The sequence below is a fragment of the Muscardinus avellanarius genome (assembly GCF_963383645.1).
Source record: "Muscardinus avellanarius genome assembly, chromosome: 18".
In the NCBI taxonomy this organism is placed as follows: domain Eukaryota; kingdom Metazoa; phylum Chordata; class Mammalia; order Rodentia; family Gliridae; genus Muscardinus; species Muscardinus avellanarius.
In genome coordinates this window covers 21,956,713-21,971,794 of record NC_137804.1, presented here as the reverse complement: position 1 = coordinate 21,971,794, position 15,082 = coordinate 21,956,713, and the positions used below count along the sequence as shown (strand labels likewise).

The window sequence follows — 15,082 nt, the reverse complement described above, 5'->3', positions numbered from 1 at the left end:
ACATCAATTATTTTCACATTAATTGCATAATTTTCTAAGGTGATCTATTAGTTTTATTTACCTAAGCTTATTTGCATGATAGTAAAAATTGCATACAATAATAAGAGTGAAGCTTATAGTATGAATTGCTTGGATAACATAGAGCACTTTTTATAGGCAACTGTGTAAAGCACATTTTCTCTATTTAAAACTTTTAAGACACTTTGTTTTACTGCCCATCAAAATACATTTATAAATAGAAAAAAAGAATCAGTATGGTAACAAGAGAAGCAATATTACATTTAACGGAAACTTCCAAAAAATTAATTACAACATGATGCTGCAGGTTCTACAAATAAATAATGAGGACTAAACTGTGTTTTCACATTTTCTTTTCCTTTTTTAAAAAAAATTCATGTAACAATGAGAATGAAAAAAATTACAGTGAACTTTTATTTCCAAAATAAAAACAAATTTGAATTACGGCAGTGCCATATAATACAAGGCATTTGTTGGCATATGTCATCTTTAAACTGCATTCCACAGTCAATAGTTCTTTTGTAACATACAATAGAGTAGGCAAACTCCTTTTTTCTTTTTTTTTTTTTTTTAAATAAGGGGCGAGTTTCCAAAGATCAGTGTGGAGTGTTACAGAAATAATTAAAGGAAAGGAAATCATAATCACAGAAGTTATAATGCTTGAGGCTCCATAATAATAATAATAATTAAAAAAAATCTCTGGTATCATGCTTATGGGGTGGCACACCTTGGCGCATCCCTTGAACACAAATTTTAATACCAAACAATCCTCGATGCTTCACCTGGGGCTGCTAAGCAGTTTGTAAAACAGAGTAAAACATTTAGTACAGTCTGTACTATGATTTTCTCAACACTCCTATTTGTGCAAGTTTCTGAAGAGTCATCGGCCAGACAACGGACAACCAATGTTTTCTGAGCAAACACAAGTTGGGCTTTGCGTTGTGTTAGTAAATACCAGTGGCACTGTTGAATGAAAATAATACTCGGGTCTCAGTCTTTCAAATCGGAATTAATGTCTGTGTTTCCTTCCGCTGAGAGCTCTTCTTCTAGTTTCACCGAGAAAAGGGTGTTGGCGTTTTTGTCTTGGCCACTCTCTTCCAGATCCTTCAGCAACTCCTCTTCTTTGTATTCTGCCACATCCACCTCTAACCCAGAATTGTCCTTGAGTTTGCCGTGATGCTTGAGATAATACCGCTGGTTCTGAAAGAACTTGATGATGGTGTACTTGGGGAGGTCGAGCTGGGCCGACAGAGTCTGGATGGCCTCCTCATCCGGGTACAGACCCACGTCTTGGATAAAACTCTGGAGGATGCCCAGGGCTTCCACTGAAATTTTGGTTCGTGGCCGGGTCTTCTGCCGGTTCTCCTCGTCAGACTCGGCAGGCGAGCCCACGGTGGGCTGCCGTGGGGGGAGCCTGGGCCCCGCCTGAGGCTGCGGCTGCGGCTGTGCAGGCGGCGGAGCCTGTTGCTGCTGCTGCTGCTGCTGCTGCTGCTGCTGTTGCTGCTGCTGCTGCTGCTGAAAAGAAACAAGCAGACGATCAGAGCTCCGCTTTCCGCAGTTCTACACAAAGGCGTCTAGAATTAGCACACACGTGCCTACGATTCCCACACTGAGCTTCCTTGACAGGGACAAAGATTCAGGGTAAAAAGGCAGGATGGCCACACCGCGGCATTTAGGGAAATAAGAAGTCAAAACTGCCCTTCCTTATCGGGGATCAGTGGAGGAGGAGGAAGCTCAGCGCCCTGTAAAGGTGAGGCACGATCAGCACTGGAAAGCTACGCATCAAAGGCAAAGAGAGCAGAGTAGGATGTAAATAATTAACACAGATTGGAAATGAAGACTGAGAAGCAAGGATTTCAAACGATTTTAGAAGGCTGAGCAACAGAGCCACAGGGAAAGAAGCTTGTGTTCTGCCCTTTCTCCTGAGATGGTGAATACAAGGAGGAAGGAGAGAATACGCATTTGCTCTTAGACAGCATTCTCTCCTCTAGGAGTCCAAAGGATGTGCCCAAGTCACACGTTTGCAAACTGTCTACGAGTTGGCTCCAATTTAATACACATATAAGTTCTTACCAAACTACAAGAGGCTGACACTGTAAATTTTGATTTCCTTACCCCCAAATAAAGATTCAACCCACCGTACAATGGCTAGCAAACTGTTTCTTCTACAATAAACTCCGATGTGATTAGGATTTAAATTTGGTGTATCTAGACTTTTTTTTTTTCATAATGAGTATCTGTATATGTGCTCCAATTTCCATACAGAATTACACATACAAAAGTGTGACACACACACCCACTGTGTCCTCGACACCCACAATTCTTATAGGCGGAGCAAATGGATCTGCGTAAGCAGCAAAATCCTAGCACGTTTGTACCATGCCAGAGCATCTCCTTTTATCCCCCTAAGAAGCAATTTTATTAAAAACAATTTACATTTTCAAACAAGTACTATTTTTATTACTTAACATATCTTTCTCTTCTTTGTTTTTGCTAGAACAGTAAGTTTTTCAGGTTTTCACGATTATTTTAGCACTTGATATCCTAAGGGATTCTGTTTTTCAATTGGTTTTATCTTTAATACACACTCAAGGATTTTTTTTTTTCCTGGTGGATGGGTAACTATTATTTTAGTTCTCATGCTCGCTTGCGTGCGCGCATGCGCTCCCCCCCCTCTTTTCTTTTTCTATATGTGCTTTTTTTTCTCATAGCAATACCAAGGAATAATGTAGGTGATCCAACAAAGTAGGATTCTAGAACTCTCAAAGGTGATGGTATTTTCCCACAAAGGAGAAAGCTAAAAACATCCCCTTAGATTTAACAGAAATAAGTTATGTAGTTCAAATTCAATTGGAACACGCCTTTTAAGCTACTGAAACCATAAGAGCCCCAATAAACTATCTGACCCCAGAACTTGCCCATGTGCATTCAAAGGGTGCCCTTCAGCAGATGAATCGGGACAAGTCCCATGCTCAGTGTGCTAAGCACAAGGCTGAATCCTTAGCCGCACAGCACGGTCGCTACGTCCCTCACATGTCTGAAGCTCCTGATCAAGGGAGGATTCTGCGCCACCCCCTCCTGTCCCCCTCTCTGGCTGGTATATAACCTGTGCCCGCTCACCTGAGGAGCAGCACCGAGCCATGGTGCAGGGGTCGGCAGGCCTGGTAAGAAACCGCCTCTAGACTCTCCTTTCCCAAGGGTGGTGGGAGAGGGGCTCTAAAGGAAAGACAAACAGATATGACTCACCCCTAACCTGTACTCTGTGAGGGTGTGGGGAGACGCTATGGGGCAGAGGAAGGGCCACAGACTGCAAAGCAAGGTTCCAGCAGATTTCCCTCCCCATTTCAGTTTTGGACAGAATCCAAGGCATAAAATTGTGATTCTACAAACTTCCTCTACAGAACCACAGTAATTCCTTTCCTTGGGGGCAGTGTGGTATTAATTAGAAAATAGGTGGTGTTTTAAAATCTGATTTTTAAGAAAAAAATACACATTCACACACACACAAATTTCTAAGTTTTCACAGTTCTCACACACAAAACCCAATACTAACAAAGACACATTTGTCAAACAAGAGGTGCCAAAAGGGGGTTCCTGCCACTTTGGGGGTGGGGAGCTGAGGGGCAAGGAACACAATACACACATTGGGAGAAGTGTGTTAATTTTCCTTGTATCCCCTGGAGCAAGATGGCAGTGTATTTTTATCTCATGCTAAAAAGCCCATGTTTAGAGTGGCAGGAAGAAGAGAAACACTAATTTCCCTGCTAAGTTTAAAGCTTTGTTTACTTAGTGCTATACTGAATTGGCCAAGGTAAACGAACCTGGATCTGTTCTGCAGGGACATGGATGATGTGGGGCGGCCTGTCGCCATGGTGATGCACGGCGTTGCTCTCCTGTTCATAAATGGCATCGCGCTCGGGTTGAGGAAGACTGAGGAACCTTCGGATCATGGACAGGTTCTCCCACAGGGTTCTGTTTTCTGGAGAAGGGTCTTCTTTCCAGCGCAGCAGCTCACACAACCATCCCTTAAAGACAAAGCGAGAAGAAAGTCAACTTGTGTGATGGGTTGGGAAACTGGCATTTTCCATCAGGAACTAAACAGGAAAGACCCTGGATATTAACTTGTTCATTTGTTCTCAACATTCCAATCTGCTTTATAATTTTTCTTTTCACCTGCTAACAGAGGACAGCTATGGTTGTCGAGGAGGCAGCCAGGCTGTGTCTGATGGATATTTGGATTTCTTGTAGGAAAGACTTATTTTTCATAAGACTTATCATGGATTTTGCAATATATGAAATAGGAGAACAGCACAGATAAGTGTGCTTCTGGTCTTGACTGACCTTCTCTGATGGTGGCCATCTGAGGACACTGGAGGTATTTAAAAAGGAGTAGGACAGTCTAGAAATAGGCTGTTTTTGCGCGCGCGCGTGTGTGTGTGTGTGTGTGTGTGTGTGTGTGTGTGTGTGTTGTTACTGGAGAATGAACTCAGGGGCATTCTACCTCTGAGCTATACACCTAACTTTAAATTTTTTTAAAAATAGGGTCTCTCTCACTAGGTTTCTAAGAGTCTTACACTGCTAAGGCTACCCCTGAAACTGTGATCTTCCTGTCTTAGCTTCCCAAGTACTATGATTACAGGTATGTGCCATACCTGGCTCACATGCATATCTATCTATACACACATACATACACATATATGTCTATGTATATATATGAAAACTAAATACGAATATTTGTGTGTATGTATATGTATGAGAGAGGAGGGGCACATGCAATGTCGTGAACACTGCACGCGCCACACAGAATGCTGTCTAGTTTAGGCATAATAAACAGAATGGGCAACAGGGAAATTCTCCAAGGAAGAACCTTCTGAAAAGAGACCTCAGAGTCTTACCCCTACGATGCGTCCTGAAGCCTGTTTTCAATCCTATAATTACCCTTAAAAATTGAGTGCTTCCATGGACACTAAGCAATGGGGTAAGGAGAAAGAGGGCGGTAGCAGCTCTCAGCTCCACTCTCCTCTGGAGAAATGTCTTGGAGCCGTCTCATTTGGAATGCGGCTTGGCCTCCTGAATGTTCCCCTCACCAGGAGGGGCCGTGGATTCTCTGACTTAGTGGTACAAACCCTTTGCCTTCATCTGGAGTGGACAAGTCATTCTACCTTCCAGGGACTCTCCAGAGAGTCGCCCCCCATTCCCTTGCGACCTCCCTCATCTAAGGCTAGGCTTTACCTGAGCCCACATCTTACAGGACCTACTCTTCCCACCCTCTTTGCCTCAGGGCACATCAAATCATGAGCACCGGAGGCCTGCCCTAGGCTCTGCTTGTTGAGAACCTGACCTAAGACAATGGGGTTTCTTGGAATGAAAATTTCAAGTAAAGTTAGTTGGATAGGGATGAACAGAGTAAAGTTTATTATGTGACTTTTTCTTTTTTAAGATCTAGCCAAGGAGGGTTTTATTTATCTGCTTTTTTTTTTTTTTAATATTACTGGGGAATGTGACCAGAGGATGACATGGCTTTCTTTCTTTTCTCAATCTGAAATTTCTTCTTCTATCTTTCAAGAGACAGTGAAAAGAAAACCAGGCCTGTTCTCCCCAAAATGGCCTACTGGAGAGATTTTAAAGAAAAGATGGTAATAGAATCATTAGCAACTCAAAGCCCACCAATGGGGACTGCCAGCCAATGGGGACTGCCACTAACTCTCAGGAGAGCTAAAAAACTTTTTAGAGTTTTCTTTATGTAACAAGTCCTTTGAATAAATGTATATATAGGGATGTATATATTTATTCATGAATTAATGTGGTGTCCCTGGAGGCATAACTCAAGATGAAGAGAGAAGGCAGAGAAACTGAAGATGTATCTTAAAAAATATCAGCTAAATTAAAAAAAAAAATTCAAGCCGGGCTTAGCGGTTCACGCTTGTAATCCCTGCATTCAGGAGGCCAAAACAGGAGGATTGAGGTTCTCAGACAGCCTCAGCTACGTAGTGAGGCCCTCCGCAACTCAGTGAGACCCTGTTACAAAATAGAAAATAAAATATAGGGCTGTGGGTGTAGCTCGAAGGTAGAATGCCCCTGGGTTCCACCTCCAGTACCACACACACACACACAAAAAAAAAAAAAAAAAAAAAAAATTCAATATTGGATCAACAGTGTCACCAATTATACATTTTATCCTCTAACTTCAACAATTCTATCCTTATCCCTAGGATACTATAATATGATGTATTTAACTCTATTTATGTGATCCAATATTAAATAAAAACAAGATATGAGTATTTAAAGTATCTGAGGTCCACCTGCTTTTGGTACCCTGGAGATGTTTATTTAGGTCTTATGGGTAAATACTTACTACATGAATTAAACCATACAAATATTCTGTGTTTTTCCTACATCTACGTTTGTTGTAATGCTGCACTTCTAAATTTTATTGCAGTGTAAGTTTAGAAACATATCTTCATGGAGGCTCAGATATTAACCACGGTTAAGATTATGGTCCCCCTGCATCCGTCAGCTATGACAACTGACAGGACCCTGAGCACAGCAAATCACTCAGTTTCAATTACCCGTCAAGAGAAGTTAGAAGGTTCCTCAAGAACAGAGCAGAAAAAGATTTTTGTCTTGACTTAGCTAATATTCTACTGGTGCAATAAATGCTAAGCACTGAGCTTCTACAAACCTCTTTTTTTTTTTTAAGAAATAAATGCTTGTAACTAAAAATTGCTAAAAGTTAAATTAAGAATGAGTCATGTAAGAAACACTTCTTGGAGAGAGCTGCAGAACTCCAATGATTTTCACATCCTTTAGAAACTTTTTAAAGTAATGCAGAGATCAGTTAGCACTTGGATATATGTGAACAAGCATGTGGTTCACAGATGTTCTTTGGAAAAGAAAATCATTAGTTCTTTTAAAATGGCTAATAATGATAGCTAATTCCTAAACAATCACACTCATGCTGGTTTAACAAATATTTCAGAAAAAGAGCCTTGACTCACTCAACAAATATTTTGCTTATATTGTCACTTCTGTGTCTCTATGCTTATGAGACGGATCCTTATTTTTATTAATTGCCCATGACTAACATAACATTTCCAGTAGTTTGCTATTAACCTCTGCCCTTAAATAATACTTCTAATTCCTTATCTAAAAATAATTTGAATTCTATGTTGAAGCATGTCTCCGCTAGCCTTTCAAGAGACACGATGATTTAAGAGACTGAAATCAGATGCTTGTTAGAAAAATATTTAGTGATGCAGCTGGGAACTGTTAGTTCTACACGGGTATTCCAAAAAGGGGAGGGAGGCTGCTTTTATTGATGTGCGTATCTCTTAAGAAATAATGGAAAACAGGCATTTTGACATGTTAGTTCTTTGTCTGTGTAGAAATCAACTGGCTCATTCCCAACTTACACTTGGACTATTTTGACTACTGACAGCAACCTGATCTAAGTTTTGCAGAAAGTGACTACGGAAGCCAAATGCTTTCTGATTCTCCAATGCCTTTTCTTAGGTAAGAATATTTGCAATATTTTTAGCAAATAATTCTCCAAAGTGCTGTGCTGTTTTTAACATAATAAGTATACGGGATTTACTTGGGAGAAGAAAATCAAGGAATAAAAATCAGTGCTTTGCTAGAAAAGAATGTGAACATAATTATGTTTTAAGAAAGGTCTCTGGGACTTGATATACTATGAGACCATAGGCAAGAAAAGCCAAAAACTAGTCTCGAAATAAAATGAGATCACAACTGCTTCGAATGGCAGAAAAGACAAGGGCTTAACAGCCTTAAAATAGTGAGACTGATCCATTCTCAGAAAACTAAAATGGTACAAGGAGCAACCTAAACTTTAAGTGTAGTAAATTTGCCAAGCAACATTGCACTGCATATAAAGAGGGCAAAATATAAACAGTAGCCACATGTAAATAAATTAGTAAAACTTTCAGGATGTTACTACTTTTCAAACTGACAAAGTTTAATTTGACACCTTCTGCTCTAAACCCTTTGTTTCTATTCAAAATCACGCCTTGAGCTGTTGCTATCAATCACAGCACTCCCCTATTACTTAAAAAAAAAAAAAAACAACTGGCATGGGCCCCCGAATACTCCGAAAATGTCATGCAGATGAATTCTGAGATAATATGTTCAAACCTGTTATATACAACACAAATCCTGTAAAGTTATGTATTGTAAACCAACATTTATTGAGAACTAAAAGTCTTAAATCCATCTGCCACAAAGGAAATACTGTTATGTACTTTATAGTAACCAACAACCATCTGTAAATGTCTTGCTACCGTAAGCAAGAAATAGTGCAAAAGATGCTAAACCTAAGACTGCAATAAATAACATTCTTTTGGTTAGGGATCTATTAAAAAAAAAAAATGTAACATTGGAGGGGGGAAAAAAAAAAGGAAAAGAGAAAATGCAAAACGACTGCCAAAACCAGTGCTGCAAAAAAGGAAAACAAACTCACTGACAACACAATGACGATTTATTATGGTCCATGAAACACATGACTGTATGCTCATTTTAAAGGAAAAATTAGCAGTTCTAAACTCAATATTCTAATGATGTGCTTTACTGACAAAATCTTGTTTTACCACATTTAAATAAAAATCCTGGCACCTTCGTCTCTCAGCTGCTAATTTCCAACCCAACTCAATCTCTGGTTTCGACTCCCCTCTTTTTAGAACCGTTAATTCAAGTCAATTCACTTCTAACATTTTAACGGAGAAGGGACGCACAATGATTTTAATTGAGTAAGGAAAGTAATGTCCTTTTATGAATGAATTTATTGTAACTTTAAAGCCTCACACACATAGAGAGAGAATCCATATAGGACCTGGTCAGTGCCGAAGCGGGGAGTTTTTTTTTTTAACACAACTAGTTTTCCAGGGAAAAACAGACTATGGCATTCGCTCAGTGGAGGAAAAAAAAAAAAAAGTCATTTAATGTAATATCCATATATGTATATATTACCATTATGTACCTATACATCTTAAAACTAAGCTATAAAGAGAGAAAGAAAATGACAAATAATTCTTGCTGCAACTAAGAAGGAAAAACACATTTAAGAAATAGAGTGGTAATTTAAGTTCTAAAAAGCAAAACATTTTATAGTCTGTATTTATTCCCCCTCACCCTCCTCTTTTATGTGTTATTTGCAGGAGTATTTTGTGTCAATCTCTGGGGCATATAGTATAATAATATATGATATTAAAAGAAATCAATCTAAATAGGAAAGTATTTGATACAAACATTTTAGCAGAAAGCATGAATTACATTTTTGCAAGTAGTAGGAACAAGGATTAAGTATATAATCCATTAAACAGTACTTCTTACCAAAAAAAAATCAGTATTGTTGTAGACTAAACTACACCAGGCATTCTGAATGAGTACATTTTCAACAACAACTAACTATAAAGCTAGCAATTTATCATTCACCAAATAATTTTCTTCCTTTAAAAGAATTGTAAGTGTTACTTATGCTAATGAAGACAGTTTTTAATCTGCCCACAAACATGCTAATAGAGGGCATTTTTTTTTTTTTTTAATTTACAACGCTTTCGGCACTCACGGGCAATTTCATATCAGTGTTCTAGAAGCCTGGGTGGGGGCTGGGGAAGATATGGGGTCTCATTGTCAGAGCGACAGAATCCTTTACAATATCACAAATGATGGCAACTGGCTGACTGCTGATGTTTTAAGCACAGCGTCAACATTATCAAGGGTTTCCACTTTCACATCTTTTATGCTTTATCCGCACTGTCCCTCAGATGTAGTGTTTAAACATATTACTTTTGAGGACCCTGAAAGCAGACACCCAAGACGCAGCTTTGAGCAACCCTACTTCTAAGTGTGAGGCCTGGACATTTCGCACACCAGCGTGCAATCTTTTTTTCTCCAACAATCATTACACTCTCAACAGTGAGAAACACCAATGGTGGCAAAGCCATACTGAGAGCATTTTAAATTATTTACTAGGTTAAAAGGGTGACACGATACTTTAAATACATCAAATTTCATCATCCAGGCCATTTTTTGGTGGCAAAGTGGTATTGATCTTTCCAAATGCTTAAAATTAACTATTTTCCAGACGGTCATTATTTAATTAAAGGCATTAAAGTTGAGGGCATGAAGCGATGCGCTTTTTCTTCTCCATTCAAATCACTCCATAATTTAATAAAAACAATCCCATCATGTCCTATAATAAAAACGCTTGTCTTAAGATACTGTTCTTTACCTAACATATTAACCTTTAAATGTTGTAAAGTTCTTCCGAAGGAAAAACCTTTGCTAAAACAGATTATTCTAGAACATAATGAGAGGCCTCTACCATTAACATTAATAAAGATACATGTTCTCCTCTATGGATTAGTAGGAAATGCATTAATCTTTTCCCCCAGTTTAATAACATCTACTTTGTGTCAAGCAAAGAGAATCTTAGAGCACAGGAATAACTTTTTTTCTGCTAAGTTAACACTGGTCTTATTAAAGAAACATGAAAAATAAGTCTGAACAGAGACTTACCAGTAAGTGCGTTTTCCATTCTAAAAGTAGTACATTACACTCATTTTATTCAAAGATGGGTTTTAAAAAGAAACATAGTTTAAAATGCATACCTGAGTCGGGCATGGTGGCACATGCCTGTATTCCTAGTACCTGGAAGGCTGAGACAGGAGGATCTCAGGTTCAACTTATTAAGACTCTCTTTTAAAATAAAATAGGGCTAGGGGTATAGGGTAGGAGATAGAATACCCCTGGGTTCAATCCCAGTACAAAACAAACAAAAAGTCATTTGTGCATATATATCATCCCCACAATATATTTATTTTCACAATGTGGTTTCTGATTCTTGTATTTGTTGAAGAGAAAAATAATGAAAACATTTTACATCGTTACTGTTTTAAGTTCCAACTTTTACTGTTTTTAAATGCTCCCAAGGCCTCTGGTTTATTTAAGGGACTCAATATCTTAGCCAAAAATCTGAGGCTTTCTATATTGGGGTAATAATAGGATGTAAATTGGCTCTGCAGAAATTTTTCACTCAAGTAAATTTTGCTATTCTGTCATTAAGAGGTTAAATAACTCTAGCAGAGTTTCTGGAGGTTTATTATTAGCATAAAAAAAGTCTAAGGGAAAAGCTTCCATTAAAATTCTGTAAATTTAGAAGGAATATTCAGAGCCACTGGTAAATGATCTAGATTTTTCAATTTCACTTAAAATTTAATCAGATAAAAAAATGAAAATACTTGCTGTTGTGGTTTTTATGTTCACCTCTTTTCTATCTTCACTAAGCCACTGACTTTAAGACACAAAAATATGGTGGGTTTCTCCTGCTACAAACTGTTTTTGTTCATAACAAGATTATCAAATAACAACCTGGCCAGAGTTGATACAAATGGTTTTTACTTAAAACGTTGGAATGCAAGGAGAGCTCACATTTTAAAGGATATATAAGGATATATATATATATATATATATATATATATATATATATATATATTTTTTTTTTTTTTAAACAGGAAAATTTGAAAAGGGAGGAAAAAGGAATGCAGATGAAAGTATGAAATTCTAGACAATCTATTACTAGCTAGCAAGAAGATAATCTCTTACTTTGAAATGGGTAATTTCCAATGGAGTTTTGACTTTTAAAACACTAGACTTAAAAAATACTTAGAAATGTAATTTTTACAAAGAGTTCAAACCTGCATTCGAGATAGTTTCTTTAAAGTGGAAACAAAATACATAAAAATCTGGCTCTTACATATCTGATACTTGAATAGGGATCCTGAAAAAGAATTAGAATTTACCTGTTTCTTCTCCTCAAAAAAAGAAAAAAAAAATATATATATATATAGTTGACAGTACATAAATTTCAGTGATATGAGATATGATCTGACTCTTAACTTTATACACTGTGCATACTGTGCATTTAAGACTTAAGTTTTTGTTTGCTCCTGATTCTTTATAGATGACATAATTTAAAAATAGAAAATAAGCCCAGGGTTCATGCTATAACATTTCATCAGTTTTAGTTTCTGCTTCTACCATCAAGAACTCTTCACTTTCTATTGCGCCTACCACTGACTTATCTGAACGGGGGCAGCTCTTTTTTGAATTAACCTCTTAAGTAATTAGTTCTCTTTTTAATTAGTGCCAATGGAAAATTGTTTTGATTTCTGAGCAGGAAAGCAGCTTCCTTTTCCTTTTTTTTTTTTTTTTAATACTGGTGATTGAATCCAGAGGCATTCTCCCTCTGAGCTATACCCTAGCCCTACTTTATTTTAAAACAGGGTCTCAGCTGGGCGTGGTGGCGCATGCTTGTAATCCCCGCGCTTGGGAGGCGGAGACAGGAGGATCGCGCAGGTTTGAAGCCAGCCGTGCTGGCGTAAGAGACCCTGTTTCAAAAATATAAAATAGGTCTGGGAGTGTAGCCCGGAGGTAGAAGGGCTTCCAGGAACCCCAGTACCACACACACACACACACACACACACACACACACACACACACACACACAAAATAAATAAATAAAATAAAACAGGGTCTCACTAAATCGTAGAGAGACATACTAAATTGCTGAGGCTGACCATGAACCTGTTATATCACGGATAGTATTTAACTCTATGAAACTGAGCAAATTGCTTTTTAAAGGTTTTGTGGAGTTCCTCCTCAATAAATTCCAGATAATAATGGTATTCATCCCATAGGATAGTATCTGGCATCAATAAAGTGACATATACTCAGCCCAATGCCTGGTCTATGATATCTTCAAAAAGCCTCCAATGGCCCCTAGTCTATTGAAGAAGATCAAGAATTTCAAACTACTAGTCCCAAGTGGTCTGTGATAAAAGGTCACTGATGAGCAGGTATCAGTGTGGAACTCAAGTGGAAGCAGCAATGGGGTGAGGTAGCCAAGAAAGTCTTCGGTGATACAGAGCAAAACTGGGTTGGCTTTGCAGAATGGAGTAGCCAAGAAATGGGGTCTAATACTAGCCTGGCTTTGCAGAATGAAAAGTACTTAAGAAAGTTGGGATATTAATGAAAAATAAATAAAACCAGGGATGAGTTAGCAGAATGCTGGGAAAAATACGTTAACCAGTTGCTTTTAAATTGAGTATGCTTCCTACCACCCTTTTACTATAGTTAACTCGTTACCGTATGCTTTTGAGCACAGAATTTAGTTACTGCAACGTTTTGCCTTCTATATACTATACTTCCAAGGTCTCTTTAAGAAGCCTGGGTTTTGAGTTGAATATCTACTATTTATTAACCCTACAAACTTGGGCAAATCTTCAACTTCTTTGGACTACTATTAATTCTTTTGTAAAATTGGGTCTCATTTTAGCACCTAATTCATAGGGTAGTGAGAAGTACCTGAGCTCATCTATGGAAGGGGCTGGGCACCTGCTAACAGCATAATGAATGTCAGCTCTTACCGTTTTTATTATTGTTCTCACTATCTTGCTTTATCCCAAAGGGATGTAAATATCTAAGCAGCTAATAAAAATAATATTAGCACATTTCAGTCTTCCTCCCAAACCAGGTTCACCTCCTAGGTAGTTTAACTTAGTAGCTTTATTACCCACCTAGTCAGGTAGGCTGAAAATCTGTTAAGTATGAACTGGAAGTCCAATGTGAAGTTGCAGCATGTATTAATGTCTAGATACTACCTTCACAACAATCTTTTTTGATTCCTCACTTTTGAGGGTTTATCCTAGCAAAATTATGATCAAAGAGGTGCACAAATATTTAACAATAATAATATTTACATTAACATTATTTGTGACTGCAAACGTTGAAAATAATCTAAATTCACCTCAATAGAGAATTAGTGGTAAATATAGCATAAAAATGCACTTAAGATGCACATACACTTGTGTAGCTATGCATACATATACATATAACTGCATATGTGTGCATACCAAGAACATAAGCCAGGATATTAAAAGTGTCTTTCTCTAGGTGATTGGGATTATGCATGTTTTTATGTCCTTCCTTATGCTTGTATTTTCTGATTTTTCTATAGTGGCTATGCACTGCTTCTATAATTTAAAAAAAAAAAACACATAGCAAATGGCTTTAATTAAAGACCTAATTTTTCGTGTCTGTTTCCTCCATATTCATGATTTCCTATTAATTCTACCCTTTCAGAACATCTCTTGGATCTGTTCCTTTCTGCCATTCCTACTGCACCAATCTAGTCCCTCAGCATTTCCTCCATGACTGGTGATTTCCTTCCTTCCTTCCTTCCTTCCTTCCTTCCTTCCTTCCTTCCTTCCTTCCTTCCTTCCTTCCTTCCTCCCTCCCTCCCTCCCTCCCTCCCTTCCTCCCTCCCTTCCTCTCTCTCTTTCTTTCTTTGTGGTACTAGGGTTCCTGGAAACCCTTCTACTTCCAAGCTACACTCCCTGACCTATTTTTATACTTTTAAAATTTTGAAATAGGGTCTCTTAAGCCAGTGCGGCTGGCTTCGAACCTGCGCGATCCTCCTGTCTCCGCCTCCCAAGCGCCACCACGCCCGGCAGGTGATTTCTTTATTCTAGTGCATCTGCAACCTGCAGAGTTACATACATCACCAGCAAATGTCAGCGTGAATAGCCCTTGGAGTGGCACACTCTCCCCTGTCCTTCAGGCCCGGGGACCTGGAAACACCCGTAGGCTCAGGCTAAGAGTGAGGCAAAGGACTCACTACAGCCAACTAAAATGGCAATAAGTTGAGGGGACAGAGAAAGATATACAAATGGCACCAGTGGGGCCATTTAGTTGGTGGTTAAAAAAAAAACAACACAAACAACTGTGCAAATCTCTGTGATTCTTGAGGGCTCAAGTACAGTAGCAAAGTCCAACAATGTAAATTCTTAATTATATTCCTATGTTTAAAGAAATAAGACTCAACCTGGATTCAGCTTACTAGGCTTAAGGAGGCTTAAGTCAAAAGCACATGCAGTTGGACATTTTAAAAAAGACGTTTAATGGGCTGGGGATATAGCTCATTGGTAGAGCACTTACTTGGCTTGCATGCCTGAGGACCTACTTTAATCATCCACACCCCCCAAAATAG

General features: G+C 38.4%; 1 protein-coding gene across 5 annotated transcripts in view; it reads right to left on the bottom strand.

Moving 5' to 3' along the window:
* Nucleotides 1-1,008: 1,008 nt before the first annotated feature.
* Nucleotides 1,009-15,082, bottom strand: part of SATB1 (SATB homeobox 1) — a gene marked incomplete at both ends in the record, with an annotated part of 74,073 nt that continues 59,999 nt past the window's right edge. For 2 of the 5 annotated variants that reach the window (XM_080715830.1, XM_080715834.1), the window contains 3 exons: nt 1,009-1,524; nt 3,139-3,234; nt 3,840-4,043. In XM_080715830.1, coding sequence (XP_080571956.1) covers nt 1,009-1,524; nt 3,139-3,234; nt 3,840-4,043 — 816 coding nt within the window. The remainder of the gene's footprint in view (nt 1,525-3,138; nt 3,235-3,839; nt 4,044-15,082) is intronic. The other 3 variants (XM_080715831.1, XM_080715832.1, XM_080715833.1) reach the window with 3 other exon arrangements.